General features: G+C 40.9%; 1 protein-coding gene across 1 annotated transcript in view; it reads right to left on the minus strand.

The window, feature by feature from the left end:
• Window positions 1–17,763, minus strand: part of dym (dymeclin) — a 73,472-nt gene that overhangs the window by 18,808 nt on the left and 36,901 nt on the right. The window contains exon 15 of the mRNA XM_012868991.3: window positions 14–196. Coding sequence (XP_012724445.1) covers window positions 14–196 — 183 coding nt within the window. The remainder of the gene's footprint in view (window positions 1–13; window positions 197–17,763) is intronic.

Genomic DNA, 17,763 nt, shown 5'->3' on the forward strand with positions numbered 1-17,763 from the left:
TTCAGGAACTGACCGTGTCGAGGTTCTGTATGATATCCTGGAAGGATGGGTGAGACTTGAACTGCTCGAAGAGCTCCCTCTTGTAAAGCAGCGCGTACACCAGGTTGGGGTTGTGGTGCAGGGAGTTGCAGAGGCAAGAGTCGATGATTTCCAGCATCAAGCGGATCACCTCCTCGATCACATTCAGGTCCTGGGCCTTAAGAGGGGGAGAGTGAGGGAAAGATTAGTTGGTTTCGCTTATTATTGTGTCTTTAGGTGATAGTGAAGAAGGAGACATGGGGAGAACCAGAGAAGAAAAAGTTTGGAGGTAAGTGGACGACTCAGTGGGCTTATAGGGCTTTTCCCGTCACATTGCTGAATTTAGAAAAGCACAGGGGACAAGCGCTGCTGCTATTTCAGATCCATACAAACATTGAGCGGTAAAGCTTGAATAGTTTACCGTATGAGTCAAACAGTGAACAGATCTGTCCTGAATGTCGCCACAACAGACATATTATGGTAACAACAAAACACCGCTGCGTTGGTATCTGCCGGAGTGACTCACGATATGATGATGGTGACCATATGAAGGGAGTTTTCCCATTCAGTTTCCTAAAATCCGAAGGTATGGTGAGAAATGTCAATGTTGGATACGAGCTTGTAAGAGAGAGGAATTTACGATGGAATCTGACCAAAGACACCTATCGTATCTTTCAGACTATAAATTGCTCCGGAATATAAGTTACATCAATCAAAAAATGGGCCATAAAGAGGAAAAAAAGACATGTAAGGCCTTTAAGTCGAACCGGACTATACACATTTACATAGACATTTATTTCACAGAATCCAAGACCAAATACTGAATGATATTACACAGTTGCATCCACAACTGACTGAATATATAATTATTTATTTATTTTATATTTTTATTTTATAAAAATATAAAATAACATGTAACATCCCAGGTATGTTACATGTTATTTTATCTAGCTGAATAACATGTAACATACCTGGGAGGATGAATGGGGTAAATTAGAAACACGGTTTTATCCAACGCACTTCATCGTAACAGTCCATAACGCTGAAAGTTGTCAAACTTACGCTGAAATTAGACTGTGAGCTACATGCTAACAGTACGACACGGATATTTCAGAGCAACATAAAACTCACGTGCATCAGCAACAACAGACCTTTAAGCTAGCATTAGCTGTTATTAGCTTCACAGACAGCCCATTAATGGGGTTCTGTCGCGGTCTGGGCGCTCCCTTCGAGCTGCACCACGCAGCCTGAATCTATACTGAAACAGTGAAATAACATTTAAAGTTAAAGTTATAATTCAATTTAAGTGGTACAGGGGCAGGATACAGTTTTCACAAGCCTAGCGAGCCTTGTTGCGGCTATAGACGGTGATGTTTACTACTTGGTTCATGCTGGTCAGTAAGAATTACCATTTAAATGTTATATATATAATTCGTACCTGAATATAAGTCGCAGAAACGGCCAAACTATGAAAAAAGTGTGACTTATAGTCCAAAAATACCGTATATAGGTTGTAAGGAGCCAGCAACTGGATCTCCGGATCAGCGACTGCAGCGTCTGTGCTGGTAGGCTACGTTTATTGGGCTTTTTCTGAGCGGAAGGAAAACATAATCATACAATCCTCGACATCCGTCATGAGGCCGTAAAAAAAATGCACGCTGAAACCGTCTATTAAATGGGCTGGTGGTCTATTAGGTTGTCAACAGGGGTGTTTCTGTGTGTATTTGAGCTTCAGTAGCTACGGTTATATGGACAAAAGTGATTTGAACAAAAGGGCCAATCAGAATAAAAATGCGTCATGTAAACAAGCCAATCAGTATATTGTGATCGAATTAAGATCAATCACAATAAAATTGTAATCTGAATGAGAGGGGTGGTTTATGCCGATTGATAATCCGATCAATGTGCATATAAACGCTTGTCAGGATCAAGTTATTCCGAATGTGGCAAAGTGACCTGAGTTCACACGACGTAAACGTGACACATTTCCGCGTTGTTGAGTGGTAGAAATTTGTCGGAAAGCAAAACTGTCGGGGCTTCCGATACAACCTTTCTATTCAAAACATTGAAAGAGCACAAAATTGTTATTTAATCAGTAATGTTTCAACTGCAATTAGAACCTGGTGCGAGTCCAGCCTGGGCGCTCAGAAGACAAACTCGTGTAATACTGCTTTGTTTACTATTTTTTGTTGTTCAGCAAAGACGGAAGTACTTCTTCTTCTGTGTTTTGGAGAATTTCATAACTATGCATGTCAGAGTGGTTCTATTCACATGGCTGGGGTAGAGACGCACATGGCTTTATTATATAAAGCCATGTGCGTATATATACACGCACTTTATGATCGGATTGTTGCATAGTCCACTTGTTATAATCGACATTGGACTAGTTTTTCCTCTAAAGTCGCTTGTGACTTTCATGAGTCGTGCGTTGCATTTTTTTAATCTTGTTTTTGAACGTGACGTCACTTATTTAGGCTTGCCCCCCCAAACAGAACAACAGCTTAAGCCCGCTAAAATATATTATTCGAGCTGTCTCCAGGCAAAGATGACGACGTTTGAGAAAAGTCCTATTTACAAATTTCCTCAAGCAAAACGGACTAACAGGCTGTTTAATAATCCTTTCATTAGGCTGTTAGATGTTTGCCAGCTCCAGCAGACCTAATTCCAGTCTCCTCAGCCTCTCAGGAAGTCTAAGACCTACAGGACGGTGAACCCTGACGACCAGAATTGTGGACCACACCCGTACCGTACTGTGCTTGCCACCGATTGAAAATCTTGCAAACACTGATGAAAGCATGAAAACAGTTTAGTCTTGGAGCTTTCTTTGGTTTTTACATGCAGCAGACATATTCAGGTTTCCTGCAAATTCTATGTTTCATTATACCATACTCTTCCCACATAGAAAGTTCTAGCTTTATCCAGCTGCTTTCATGACGTTCTGGACATCTGAGCACAAAACATTTACCTAGTTAAGAGTTGATTTTTTTCCCACAAATCATGAAACACCTTGCAGCTGAAGCTAGCCTCTGATTCAACAGTCTGGTAAGAAGATTTTTTCATTTCTTCTGCTTCTATCTGCCTCATTACAAAATCTATAAAACTTCAGTTTGTCATATCATGACTGGATTACTTTACATTAATACAGAATCTTTAAAAACAGTCTTATGTCTCATCTCTTATTTTGTTTGTAAAAATCTAAAAGTAGGATTGTCAGCGCTTTGTTTGCCATCTAAAGGGTCTTTAGTTTAAAAATCAAAAGCGCAGCTAAAAAACACTTTTCCAAGAAGGTCTATGGCACTGCATTATACATTTTTGATTGGGTGCGCATTTATTTGTGGCTTCAAACGATCAGTGAGTTGAAGAAAATACACATTTTGAGGTGGCAAATGAAGGACAAGAATTCAAATACATATTAAAAAAATATATATATATAAAACCTTTTAATTTTTTGCCCCAAATATGACTCTCTTTTAAATAATGAAATAAATAATACATTCTGAAACTCGAATAATATATATCATATATATTTTTCCATACATTTCAAGTGTGAGTAGAAACTCTGCATGAAGAATATTGACCTCAAGGGAAACTGGGATATCTCCAACTTTCTAAGTCCAATTTCTGAATTCAGGACCCATAGATGTTGGCAATTCTGATTCAGACCTTGAAAGTCCAACCTTCAGGAACAAATTTACTGTAACTTGATGGTATGTCAGGGAATGTTTTTTTTTTTTTGTTTTTTTTTAGAGCTGAGCAAAGTCGGTTTATAGAAAAACGCATCATAGTTTTAACATGCTTGCAACATTTTCTTTCCTCCCCTGTTCAATAAATAATGAAAACTTTTAATCATTTAATAATCCAGTGTAATTCCCTGCTTCTCCTCAGCTCATTGTCCCATTGATATTTCCATTAATATTTGATCTATTATTGCAATCTTCTGTGTGATTTTTCTAAATCAAACTTGTTTTATTTCCTTATGGTTGAGCTGCTCTGACTTTCTTTTTTCTTCTGTTCTGCGTTTCCAGTTTTCATATTGTTTTTAGTTTTTAGTTTTAAAGATCTTCCTTAACATACCTGTATTTGACCTTTATTTATTCATCCTTGTTGGAACTCACGCCACATTTTGGACACAGCTGATTGGGAACTAAAGTGTCTTACCACACTTTTGTGTTGTATCACATTCTTAAAAGAAGCATCGCAATCCTTCCCCCGGTTTCAACACCCGGTTCTTGCTTGTGTTGGGTCATGCTTTCAAATCAACTACAGATGGGCAGCAACTTGTTGAGGTCAGGAAATATTTTTAACTACAGACACATTTACTTGTTGAGAAAGATGTTTGTTTCACATCTGCAAAGTACACGGTGATTGCTAGTTTGTGTCATGAAGGAGCGACTATTTTATTTCTTCTTAATTTTACTTTAAAACAAAATGACTAATAGAAAATAAAGGACTAAATAAATCAGGGATTGTAAACTGCATCCAAAGAATTATAAACTGAGCAGTGCTTTATAAAAGGGAAGTAAAGCAACTGTTAACAAAAAGACCAACACCTGTCTGCAAAATAAATGTCTGTTTATTTAGCTTATTGTAACTCAATAAGTTAGCTGTAGCTGTAGCTGTTAAATAATCACTGTGTATGTAAGCCTAAATTTATAGCTGAGTAACTATGATCAGCTCGTTAGCCCAACGGCGACCTTTAACCAAAGTAAGACAGCTGGCAGCTTTTCAAAACTAAACTTATGGGAAAATGTTCCATCAATGGAAACTTTAGCAAGCTGTTTACCCACATGAAACAATCTGCTCTAAAAGAAGAACCTTTGGGTTGGGGAATAAAGATTATATCTTTTCCTTTAGTTACTGTATTCATAACAATGTGTCTACAAGTCAGACAGACGCCACCATGACAAGATAAGGTCCCGTCTGGCGCGATCATGGGGGCACAAACAGAGAGAAAAATGCAGACACCGTGGGAAAGTGAAAAGCAGACGGCTATCGATTGTCAAATAAAGTTCAGGAGAACATGACGGATTTCCAGTAATGCGACAACGGTTGGCAAAACAATCCAGAAGTCATAATTTATGCGTAGTACTACAGAAAAGATCATGAGGTAATACAGTCGATACCGGACTACAAGGTAAAAAAAAAAAAAAAAAAAAAAAATCTACATAGAACGAAAACTTTGTTTTGCTTTGTTTTCACAGTTTGATCAAGGGAATTTGGAAAATACGCCTCCACAACTCAGAGCCCAGATCTCACCATATTTTAGATAAAATGATTGATTGACTTAATATTGAAAAAGAAATTTCTACTCACTTGAGGTGGTCAAAGCCTAATATTTTGGAGAGATAAACAAAGCATGGCTTACAGTTTGTGTCGCCAAGAGGTAGCAAGCAGCCCCAGACCCAAAGAGCAGAGAAATTATAAATAAAAAAAAAAGGTAAAAGAGCTAAAAGTTATAAGTGGCAACAAGATGATCCAAATAATTTCTAAAAACCTTGTGGTCAAGCTGGCAGCAAAAAAGGAAACGGCATTACTAAAATTTAACACCGCTGTCTGTTGATTTTAAACACTTTAAAGCTGTCTGAGAAAGTCTGCAGACGGATTTATAATACAAGGGTTAATGAACATCTTGTTGGCGTTCTCTCCTACAAATCATAATTTAACAGATCGATTTATGGAGGGTGATTGTTGTCTGTGGGAATGTAGTTTGTTTAAGTTGTTTGTTTTTCTTAGAAATGACTGTACCCGCTTTAGTCACCGTATTATAAAATGTGAGCTATATAGAGGGCGTTACATGATAAATATGCAACAATGTGTGCAATGTGGGAAAACTTCTTATCCTTATGAAAATGATAATTTATGGTATGTTTCGATTTCGTTCAATTTTCACATTCCTGTTCATCTATCTTTGTTTTGTGTTGGGAAAACAATACCCAACACTGGCTATGCTGTCCTAGCTCTAAATCTGCTAAGAGCAAATAGCATCAAACTGCATCTCGGGCTGTGTAGAGTTAAAAGGTTGGCAGCTCAACAGCTAAGAAGAGGCTGAGAGGAGAAAACACAGACTAAAAGATCACAGGAGTCAAGAACATTGTAAGCAGCTTAGCCTAATGCAGTAGCTTTTTTATGAAATCGGTCTAATGACTAGCTGAACACTGTGTCAAACCTCAGTATGTGACAGGTTTCTGTGATGATCCTGGATCTTTGTAGATGGCAGGAGTTGAAATGAATTTCTGTGAAGGCCGGTATATGGTTGGGTATAAAGGGAACACCGCTAATATAAACAACATTAAGAGCCAAGCGTGTCCCAAAGCACCGGCAATGAAGTAACAACATCAACATTTTTCTGTATCTACTGATGCATGTAAAAAACATCTGATGCTATAAAAAAAACACATGTGCCGATGGACTGCTTCAGCACTATGTACTGTGATATTGTTACAGAACTTTCCAGCAACGTGTGTCAGCATCAGCTAGCTGACATTTAGACGTCCCCGCACTTAAGCTACAGCCGCTGGCAAAAGTACCACCTCACACTTGTTATTTGGATTATAAAGATTTCTGATAAAAACCCTAAAAAGCTGGCATTTATGTTCGGCCTTCCTGAGTCACTACTTATGTGACTCAGGAAGGAGTCACATAAGTCACATAATTCTTTGTAGGATGCTTTTAACCAAATTACCTTACAAATGGAGATAGAGTGTTTTATTGTTTTTATGAAACCTTAATTTTCACGTGATAAAATTGGAATCAAGATCACTTTCACAAGGGTGAGCTGGTCAAGAAAGTATACTCAATAAAACCACCTTTCAATCTTCAGGCAACTGGCTGCACGTATTCATATTATTCATCTTATTCATGGGTATAACCATATAGCCAATAGAATACAAAAGCATTGCACACTTTATACAAAATTTACAATTTCTAATTAATAAAATTGTCCAATTAGTCTTCCACTTCATAATTATGTGTAGCTTTCTGTTGAGGTTTCACAAAAAAAAATTGCATCAAAATACACTTACTCTGCACAAACATATTAAAATCATATTCCATACTTCAAAGACTATTTCTTTAGTCAAATCTATATATTATCCTGGGCAGACTCTCGTCTTTTACACAAATACATCTTTTACACTGGTTTCATTCATACCTTTCAGGCCACACTCAGTTCATTCAGTTAAAATCATTCACTTCCCATCCAGTCCCCACCACCTCAGGTGTCCCCCAGGGCTCTGTTCTGGGGCCCCTGTTGTTTCCCATTTACCTTCTCCCCATCACTCACATTTTCCACAAACATCAACTTCACTTTCACCGCTATGTGGATGACACCCAGCTCTACCTCTCAACCAAACTTAACTCCATACTCCCACCTTCGTCCCTCACCAATTGCCTCCTTGAAATAAAATCCTGGTTTACCTCAAACTTCCTTAAATCAAATAGCATCAAGACAGAACTGGACTAGAGTCACAAGACTGATGCTCTTTACAGAAAGGTTCAGTCTCTACCTGCTAAGGAGAATGAGATCTCTTTGAGTTCAGGGGCACCCATGAAGACTTTTTTGAGTCTGTCGTGGGATCAGCCATCTTATGTTGTACAGTTTGTTGGAGCAGCAGCTTATCTACAGCTGAGAGGAAGCAGTTACATAAGCGCCAGCTCTGTCCTGGGATGCCCCCTCGACCCAGTGCAGGTGGTGGGAGACAGAAGGACTCTAGCAAAAATAGCATCCCTGTTGGACAGTGCCTCCTGCGCCATGCATAAAGGTGTTACAGAGTCGGAGATCTCCTTCAGTGACACTGTTACATCCAAAATGCACAAAGACAGATCACAAAAGCTGTAAACAATTTATAACCCTTACCGCTCCCAACAATAAGTGTTTGTATCTTTGCTGTTATTTGCGTAGATTTTTAAATTGTTTTAAATAGTCGTTGTCTTTTATGCATAAAAACGCATGAATGTTTTGCTTGTCTTTGTTTTTATGCCAACAGCAGCTTTTTAATAACATAGGTGACGCTGAAAATCGTTCAGAGGCAGCTGTCGCGCGTTCATTAATGTTACTGTTGCACTCATTTATAGTACAGTTTAATGTTGTTCCATAGATTAATAACCCACAAGATTAATAAAAGAACTACACAGAATAAAAGCAATAATTCCTTCCGTATTAAATTTTGAGACTTCCAGCTCTAATTTTCCATTCATATATTTCAGAATACGAAGCCATATTTTCTATATTATAGTGAAATTTTGTTCAGGATTAAGATATTTAGATAGCGATGTATTAAACATTTAAGGGAAACATCAAATCTCCTCTTCCTGAAGTATTAAGCTGTTTTAAAACCCATTTAGAGTAATGACATCTTCACCTCGAGAGTGCTTCCTTTTGAAAAACTTCAAAAACGATCTCTCGTGTGCTATCTGCAGCACTGCAGACCTATGACCTACAGTCGAGGTTTGATGTGCACAGAAAACATTATCGTTCTGATGACCTGTTTTGACTGAGGCTATGGCGATAGCAAATTCAAAACAGGAACCTGGCAAGACTGCCGCAACACGCCGATGGGAAGCTGAGATTCCAGCTCCAATCTGGGTTATCCATCTGTACAAGAGCAGCATGTGGTAGCATTTTTTATTCCATCTTGTGCACCCTGCTTGAAAACTAGTCCTTATCTTATAAATAACTTAGCTTGCAATGTGCCCCCCCCCCCAAAAAAATAAATAAATAAAAAAATCACACGTAATCAGCCTTTCAAAAGCAGCCAAGGGATTAGGATAATTGTAAATAACAGCATTGTGTTATGCATAGACTGCGTGAATTAGTCTTGCAACACAGATGCAATAATGCATTGCATTGATTTCCTCAAGACTATAAAGGTGTTTGAACGTTTCACATGCTAGACATGAGGAGGCAGGGGAAAAGCAGGACAGCCAGCCATAATGAGGACTGATTGTATGTCTGGAGGCAGAGGTGGCTCTTCCTCCTCGACACCGCTGCCTAGCTAGACCTGCTCTCCCTCTGTTCTGCAGTGGCAGGCCATAATTAGACAGAAAGCAGGCACACATATGGGAGACAACTGAGTGGGAGGAAGAGGAGGCAGAAGAAATGAAGACAGCGACCAAAATGGGAACGTACAAGATGAGGGGCCGTGGGGGGAATTGATGGAGACGGAGCGAACGCGACAAGGAGGAGACAAAAGCAGGGAGAGGAAGGCAAGAGTAGGAGTGAGGGATTCCTGGTGTGTTTGTTCTCTAGCTCAGCACCCAGCTTAATGAGATTAGTCTGGCAGGGGAAAAAATGCCACACTGGGGAATTCAGGTCACATGAAAATAGGCTAGCTAGACGTCTGCCTGGCCCTGCGTGTGTGTTTGTCAAGAGGATAAGATTAAGAGGTCCGTGGTCTACTTGAAACCCAGACAGGATTTAAATATGCTGGCTGCTCCTCCTTCTTCCCTCCAACTTTCCAATCTGTTCCTATGCACTTGTTTTTAACCCCAAAAAAATACATATCCAAAAAAGGACCAGACAATTTCTTTAGTTCCTGTTTGTCTCTCTCTCTTTTTTTTCCTTTCTTTTCCTTCCCTCACATTCATTGGATTTCAAACTCAGAGTAAAACATCCCTCAGACGTGCGTCTCATCACTGTTCTTAATGGACCCGGTCCTGTTTTACTTGTTTCACTAAATCCGTAGACTTGTCACCATGTGTATGGACTTAGTGATAATGGCCCGGACATTAACAAGTGGGAACCCAAACTTCTTTGGACTGCAGGTGGTTTTGACCTTTTTCCCAAAATGTCCGATAAATCCAACGGCGAGGTGACGGACGCGGACAACATCGGCGTTTGCGTTGTAGGCTGACCGTACACGTTCGCATGGGAATGTTTGTGCATGTGGACAGAGTGTTTACAGACAGACATGCAAATCCCTGTAAAGTCGGAGCTGGCATCATTAAACCAATAGCTTAGAGATTCCCTGGTTGGCCGCGCTCATTGCAAGCTGTTGCAGGGCAGATAAAGCAGACGTATTAGGAAAGAACACCGACGAAGATAGATACAGGCAAACAAAGATAGCAGGAGAAAAGGCATAGATGTGAGCCAAAATGTAAATCCTTCCAAATAAATATTGAGAGTTACTTTGTTGTGAAATAGGACATAGCTTAAAAATATTTGGCTTGAAAGGGGGGGGGGGGGGGGGGGGGGGGGGAACAAGGAGAGAAAAAAAAAAACTGCCACATGGTCAGCCGGGACAGGGTCAGACTGGCTGAGCTGCAGCTGGCTACCCTGTGGTTTGGAAGTTTTTTAAATGGGTCATTGTCTGGCGCGCATTATGGCCCAACAACCATGTCATAATCGCACCATTTTGTGAAGCACTGTGTCCAGGTCAGCCTCTCATTACCCCATAGCCTCACACACACACGATGCACAAATCTTCCTTTGTTGCACACGCACTGAGAATGAGGCAAGAGGCGGCATCTGAAAACACCAGCATCATCGTCAGCAGCAGCACAGTGGACCATTCTAGGTCTAGGATCTGCTCAGGACAGCTTCTGCGTCACGGTCTGTGGAGAGCAGTTTGAGCACATTAGCAGGGAGAGACCTCATTATCACTTTGTAGGTGTCCTCTGGTTGGTTGAGACTCGGGTGATGGAGGGGGAGAAAAAAAAAAAAAACGGCAGTGAAGTTAAAGATAAGACAGATGACGCCAACAGCTGCAGGAGAACTCTGGCAGATAGGTGGGCAGTGCTAATTGATCCGAAAGAAGCTGTGCTCTGCTTGCTGCGCCTCAGTCCTGAAAAAGACCAGGGCACAGCAGGGCTGCTCTAATTATTGTTTGAAAGCAGATAATCATTAGAACCCAACATGCTGTCTGCAGGCATGGCTCACCCACTGCTCAGGAAGAGATGTGAGAGCCAGACAAGAGACGGGAGGAAGAGGGCAGATATATTTTTAATTCGAATAAGCAGGCGGCGATCGAGGTTAGCCAAGTTGGTCACTGGCTTAATGACAAGAACTACAAATACGAGAATTTTGAGATGAAGAGGAGGACAGATAATTATCATTTTAACTGATAGGTTGAATATCAAACTTTAACAAAAAAAAAAAAACACTAATTTCATCTGAATCTAAAAATTAGTTGACAATGCTGATAAAAGTCCCAAATTCCCAGCCTGTAAAATAAATAAATAAAAAACACCAAGAAATAATTCAACAGAAACCTTTTAAAGGCAGACATTACCTTCAACTGTTCAACAGGGGACATGCAGAAAATAAAATGTTTGCATGTACTGGTGTCCTAAAGGGTCGATGTCCTGAATGATGTAGCCGATTCTCTGGTTCAACACACCTAAATCAAATGAATGGTTTATTAACCAGGTCTCCGGGGAGCTTGATGTCATACCACTGAGTTATTTTCAGCCGTCTAAATCAGCTCTGCTGGAGCAGGGGTACATTAAAAACCTGAAGGACCTCGGCCATTGAGGACTGGCGCTGGACACCCCTGGATTAGGGTGATGGAAAGGAGGCCTTCCAACCTCAAAGACTTGGGGCATCTTCATCAAAGGTAAATCATTATATTAGATTATAGAGAAGAAAATATTTTTATTTATACAAATTAAACGGGAATACTAACAGATTTTGTTTTCAATTGATCCTCCTCTTACACCGCCAGGTACTCTCTGATAATCCCTGAAGATGGCCTTCAGCCTTCTTACCTCTTATGATCTCTCTCCTCGAGGTATCTTCATTCAGAACGTGCGGTAGCTCTCGGCGTGCGCACCATAACCTCTGAGCTGTGGTTTATTCAATGCCTGATAGAGGGATGGGCTCCACATCAAAAGGCAGGGAGAAATGTGACGGAGCAACGCAGCACTCCTATTCCAATCAATGGGCTGTTCCTTCCAGCTAAACGATTTACGATGGTTGACGCGGACCCCTTTCCTTGAACGCTATGCATTAAACATTTTCCAAAGCCTTGTAGAATTAGATAAAATCCAAGCAGAATATGGAAAGCCAGTCTATAAACCTCAATGTTCTCAGACTGAGATATATAAGGTTTAATTTTGTGAGTGAGCCATGCAAAGCTACACTAAACACCTCAAGAACTGTATATCCACGCTGTGTTGATAGGACTCTCAGACCCACTATGGAAAAGCCAACAAAGGCTGTCAAAATGAAGAGTAGATTTTAGAAAGATTTCATAGAGTCGTTAGCAATGCACATTTGTTTAGAAGTGAGAAGTATTCGCTGTATCTTTCTATAATGACAGTACAGCTGTTAAATGTGCGCAAGACGTTCGGCCTTTAAGTTACGACTAGAGTACTGGACAGGTGAGTAACTCTTACTGTTGACGTATTTGAGTCCAATGCCTTTTTGTGGGAAATGACACACTAATTCAGAAAAATAAATTAAGCCGAAGGCCTTTACAAGAGCACAAACATGACCTCCTCTTTTACGGCCGAGACTACGCTATATCTTAGTCTTAATAGTGACAAAAGTTCGCCAAAACAATTTCAACATAACTGTAAACTACGGCGGCTTTTAATGCGAGGCAAATGGCTTTTGCAAAAAAAAAACAATTGCGTATCCTCGTGGAAAAGTGGCAGTATCCTAAAAGCTCTGATAATAAACAGGAGGCATAATGTTTATTATCTGTTGATAAATCCTCCGGCTCTGCTGTTTCCCTTAAACAAGTGGACTGGTGCCACAAAGCTAATGCATGCGTCAACTCTGGCTATTAAAAAGAGATCACAGATTGTGACTCAACCAGGACGCATAAACACATAGGCTGGGTGGTCCGTGGAGCTGCTGGCAGTGTGTCTGTCTGTGTGTGTGCGTTTGCAGGATCTTTCCCAGAAACGTGCAACAGTAAACAGACTAAGAGGTGGAGAAGTAACAACCATGATGACTGGCTGGAAGCATAAACAGAAACACAATGCAACGCAGTCCAACGCAGAGGGTACGGCTTTCTCTTAACGTCTGCTTGTGTGCGTTAGCTCGTTCTGTGATTGGACCGGGCGCCCATGAGAGCTCCTCGGCTTTGACTGAGACCCTCTAAGACGCTCCCCCGAGGCCTCAAGAGGCCCCAAACTCTTCACTCTCTCTTCCCTGACGCTGACCAGATACAGCGGCAGCAACGCATGCGGGGACGGAGCGGTGTGTTCGGAGTGCGCGACGTTTAGAAGACGAGCAGAAAGAGTCCCATCTTTAAGCCAGAGCTTAGAGCGTTTCATGATGTTTTTTTTTTTCATATCCTCCTCTCAGACTCTCCCTCGTAAAGAGAGCAATTACATGTCCAGGACAAGCCCACATTAAACAAACATTAGTTCTCTCTGCAGAGCCAGACTCGGCCAAATTACATTGTTTCCAGATGCCTGTCACAAAAACACATTTACACCCACCCCGAGCCCCACTCCAATCCCTTCCTCTCTCCGCTCCGCCCGCCAGCTTCTCCCGTTTCAATTGTTCTTTTCTCCTTGCGTTTTGACCTCCTTTATCTCTCTCTCCGTAGTTCCCTAAACTTCCACACCTCTCAAGTTTAGGCGCGGCTTTGTGAACAACTCCAGAGGCATCTGTTTTCAATTACGCCGTCACAAGCCACTAGCAGGAGATGAGAACAGCCCTGGGTTGGAGGAAACAAAGGAGCTGGTATAATGAGACAGGGGAGCTTCCGTCATGTGTCGCATCTGCCAAAACAATGATAAGCCTCGGCCGACGCACGGGTTCGTTGCAACGGCTCAGATAAGAAATATTACGCATCGAGTTTCATAGAACTCTATATATCAAAAACAAGACTACTGGTCCAGAGCTGTGATAAACAATAAGTCATTTAAGTTCATTCTAGAGCATTGCATACAAGAAAAAAACAAAAGTAAAATAAATAAGAAAAAATTTCCACTACAATCTTTTTTTCTCTAACATTTAAAGATAGCTTTGTATTTGTTCAAAATCTTGGAATTAATCCTAAACAGTTTATGAGCCAAGTCACAAACGTTTCAAATCTGCATGACTTGAAACGTTTAGGCAGACTGTTTACAACATTCCCGCGTGAATCTTTCTCTGCAAATTGGTTCGGCTCTACCATTTCAACAATGCGACGTGTAAAACTTTGTAGGAGCCGTATGATTGCACTAAATGATGCGTCTGCTTATGCCATAACAATGTCATCTGCATATCCATGATTGTGTTGGTGTAACTTTGGGGATGCTTTAAAATTCTAGCTAATTTAAGAGGGGGAAGAAACAGCTAATTCCAGATCCGGACCTGCTGTCCAGAACATTTCTAAACAGTAATGTTGGTATGAAAGTACCTGTCAGAAACCCAGAAACATCTGTGTGCTTCCTTTATTCCTAATCTGATAAGAAAGTTGGCTGTTGATGCATTTTTACTTCTCTTTTCTAAAGCTCCTTTCAGAGCACCCTTCAATTAGGGAATAGGGGCTTTGATGCTGTTAGTTCCCAGTAAACTCAACTAGACTGCAGTGTTTTATTGTGAGGTATATATACCTGAATTTGAATTTGTCTATAAGGCTGGATTAAACAGACTGAAAGTTTTCACTACATTTTACTGAATACATTTGATCAGTTAGAACGGTGCCATGCAAACATAATGAACTGAACCGAGCTGAATTGAAATCTTTTGACTTTTAATTATGAAGTCAGGTTTTTGCTGTAGTACTTCCTGAAAGACTATGTTAGGAGCCATCTGTGTCACAGTGCCATTGCCCTATAACACTTTTTCAGATCAGCTTTTCCCTCCATGAGCTGCAAGTGCTCTTTACATTTTGCGATCATCTGGAAGGTCCCAAAATGGAATGAGAGGTTCAGGTCCACCTTGGGGGCATAGTGACAATAATAGTAACCACATACGGGATTGAGGAGCTAGTGTGATGGAAAATAATACAGGACTTTGTGTACAGAGCAAAGGCATCACATAATCCTGCACAGTCCGACTGATCTGAAAAATATGTTGATCAGCAAAATTTGGTGAGGATAACAACATCGTGAGGAGATTGCACAGCATTTTTGTATTGAAATCATTGAATGTCATTAATTAGCCTTAATGAGGATCATGACTCGTCTTACTCATTACTAGAGAGAAGGCTCTAGCTGTAAACCTTTGTTTCTGTAATCCAAGAAACATGCTCTGAAAGCACACAAGACCAGTGATCTCCTCAGACAGACTTGTATATGATGTGAAAGGACAAAGTGATCAATAATTCACGGTTCACAGTTGTGTATTTTTCTAGAGAACTATTAATTGTTATACAATACTATAGCAGCAGGACAGTCCAAGGTGCAAGCAGAGCATCCTTTATGCTCCTCCAGTGTCATCTAATCTGATCTTTTTCTAGACTTCAGTGTATTTGATCAGCCAGCAAGAGTTCTGCCAGACTTTTCATTTCTGAGTATGGAAGAACCCCATGATAACATGACAGTGGGATATTTTTTCTCCTCCCAAGATCCCGAGTCTATGTTGTGGGAGACCAACCAGCCCTGTAATCTCAGCAGGTCAACTTGTCTGATATGCCAGGCAAAGAGATCTGTAAAAGTAGTCGTGGTTTGGCGTTTATAACAGAAGGAGGTGGTGAACGTCATAATTCCACTAACAATTAAAAAATGACCTCAGTTTTAAACCTAGACATACATATATTCACATTACGGAGAATCTTTTATTATTGTATATATTCCAGCAGTATAACACATTCAAAGGGCCAGATTACACCACAGCAGGTTCTATGGAAGAACCTAATGATGATGAAACTATAAATATGACACTCTTTGCAGACAATTGTTGACAACTGCTTGTTAAAAAAAGAATGAATAAATTAATAAATACACATACATAAATCCAGATGGCTCTAGTATAAGCCTTAATGTTTAAATAAGAACACTATGTTCTACATATTTAATAGTTAAATACATTTGATTTACTAACATTTCATTTACTAACCTGGTATTTAAAAAAAAAAATGTATTTCAATGTGTGTTATTGTGTGTGTGTGTGTATATTGTTTTGAGGCCTAAAACGTTACAGTAGACCAACATTGTGTGGTCAACTGGCGTTGTGAGGACATTTTCCAAGGTCAACACAATGCAAATTGGACTAATGCTTAAGTTTAGGGCTAAGGTGTGAACTGAGTTTAGGTTAGGGTTAAGTATGCACCAGTGTTGTAGTACTCGAGTCCGAGACTCGAACTCGAGTCCGAGTCATTAGCTAAATTTAGAGACTCGTGACTTGACTTGGACTTGAGCACTGATGACTCGAACTTGGACTTGGACTCCTACATTCAGATCATTCTGACTCGGAAATTGAGAAAAAGACTCAACTTTTTTTTATATCATTAGGCTATAGTTTTAATATGTCATTAGAATATTATTTGGTGTATGATTTTAATATCTAAATGTCGTACCGCGCACGTGACGTCACCATCTAATGAGCAACGCCCCTTGCCGCTAAGGTGGGCAAACAGTGTGAGAGCGCACGTAGCAACCAGCCATTACACGTGCAACAGACACAACGATATGATCGACTTTTCAGCCGTTAAACTTTCACAAGAGGATGTCCAGGTGCCCATTTTACTGGTAGAACTGTGGAACAACATACCAACGTTCAGCTCAAACGATGGCTTGAGTGTCGAGGTCTTAGAAAGACTGGAAAACTGGCCAAGTTGATATGAAGGTACGTTTGTTTTTCTCCTGCTCGGCGTTCATGGCGTCATTTGCAGTTTTTTTCTGTTTGTAGTCACTGTCCAGGAATCGGTATACATTTTCCGGCCCGCCTAACAATTTAGTCCGGTCCGGTGGCCAAATGCATTATCATTATCCAACGGCTGTATCTCCTCGCTGCATCGACCGATCCACACCAGATTTGTTGTGAGTAATGGGGGAACGCTGCCGAACGCGTTTGTGGGAATCTCCCGGTGGACGGGCGAGGAAAATGCGTAACAGCATCTGCGGTGGCGGGCGGCCGGCGGTGTGCGAACCCCGCCCGCCGGCCGGCACCGCGGCCGTGCGCGAACCCCGCCCGCCGGCCGGCACCGCGGCGGTGGCCAATAGGCCGGAGTGCGCTTGGCTGCGAGGGCCGATCGACGCCGCTTGCGGCTTTAACATCCTTCATATGCGGCCTATCAGCGTACCTCGAGTCGCTGTTGCACGTTCCATAACAACAATGTTTAAAAACCATGGTTAGGAGACGTCTTAGACTTGGAAAAAGCAGTAGTTTTACCGAGTAAAACCAAGGGTAACTACAGCGAAAGAGTTATTAGTGCAATGGAATGTTACTGCTTCATGTCATACATCACACGTCAATAGTGACTCGACTCGGACTTGACTCGGATGAGTAGTGGACTCGACTCGGACTCGACTCGGATTTTTTTTTTAATGACTTGGACTTGACTCGGACTTGAACACTGGTGACTCGAACCTGGACTCGGACTCGAGGCATAGTGACTTGACTACAACACTGGTATGCACCTGTGACCTTTGGTTTAGGGTTAGGGCATAAAAAAACAATAGAAAATGAATAAAAACCAATGGAAGGTCCACACAATGCTGTGTATATACCAATGTGTGTGTTTGTTGAATTGTGTTATTAAACGCTCCTCTCCCCACTTCTAACATTTTTCCACTTAAGAGCTGTTTTTAAGAGCGGATATGCTTTTGAGTTGATATTATCAACTCATTAACTTCAGGAGAAATGGCTGCGAATGCAACAAAACATTTTCACTTCGGATGACTTGCATGGAAAGTCAATAT

The sequence above is a fragment of the Fundulus heteroclitus genome, chromosome 8 (assembly GCF_011125445.2).
Source record: "Fundulus heteroclitus isolate FHET01 chromosome 8, MU-UCD_Fhet_4.1, whole genome shotgun sequence".
In the NCBI taxonomy this organism is placed as follows: Eukaryota; Metazoa; Chordata; class Actinopteri; order Cyprinodontiformes; family Fundulidae; genus Fundulus; species Fundulus heteroclitus.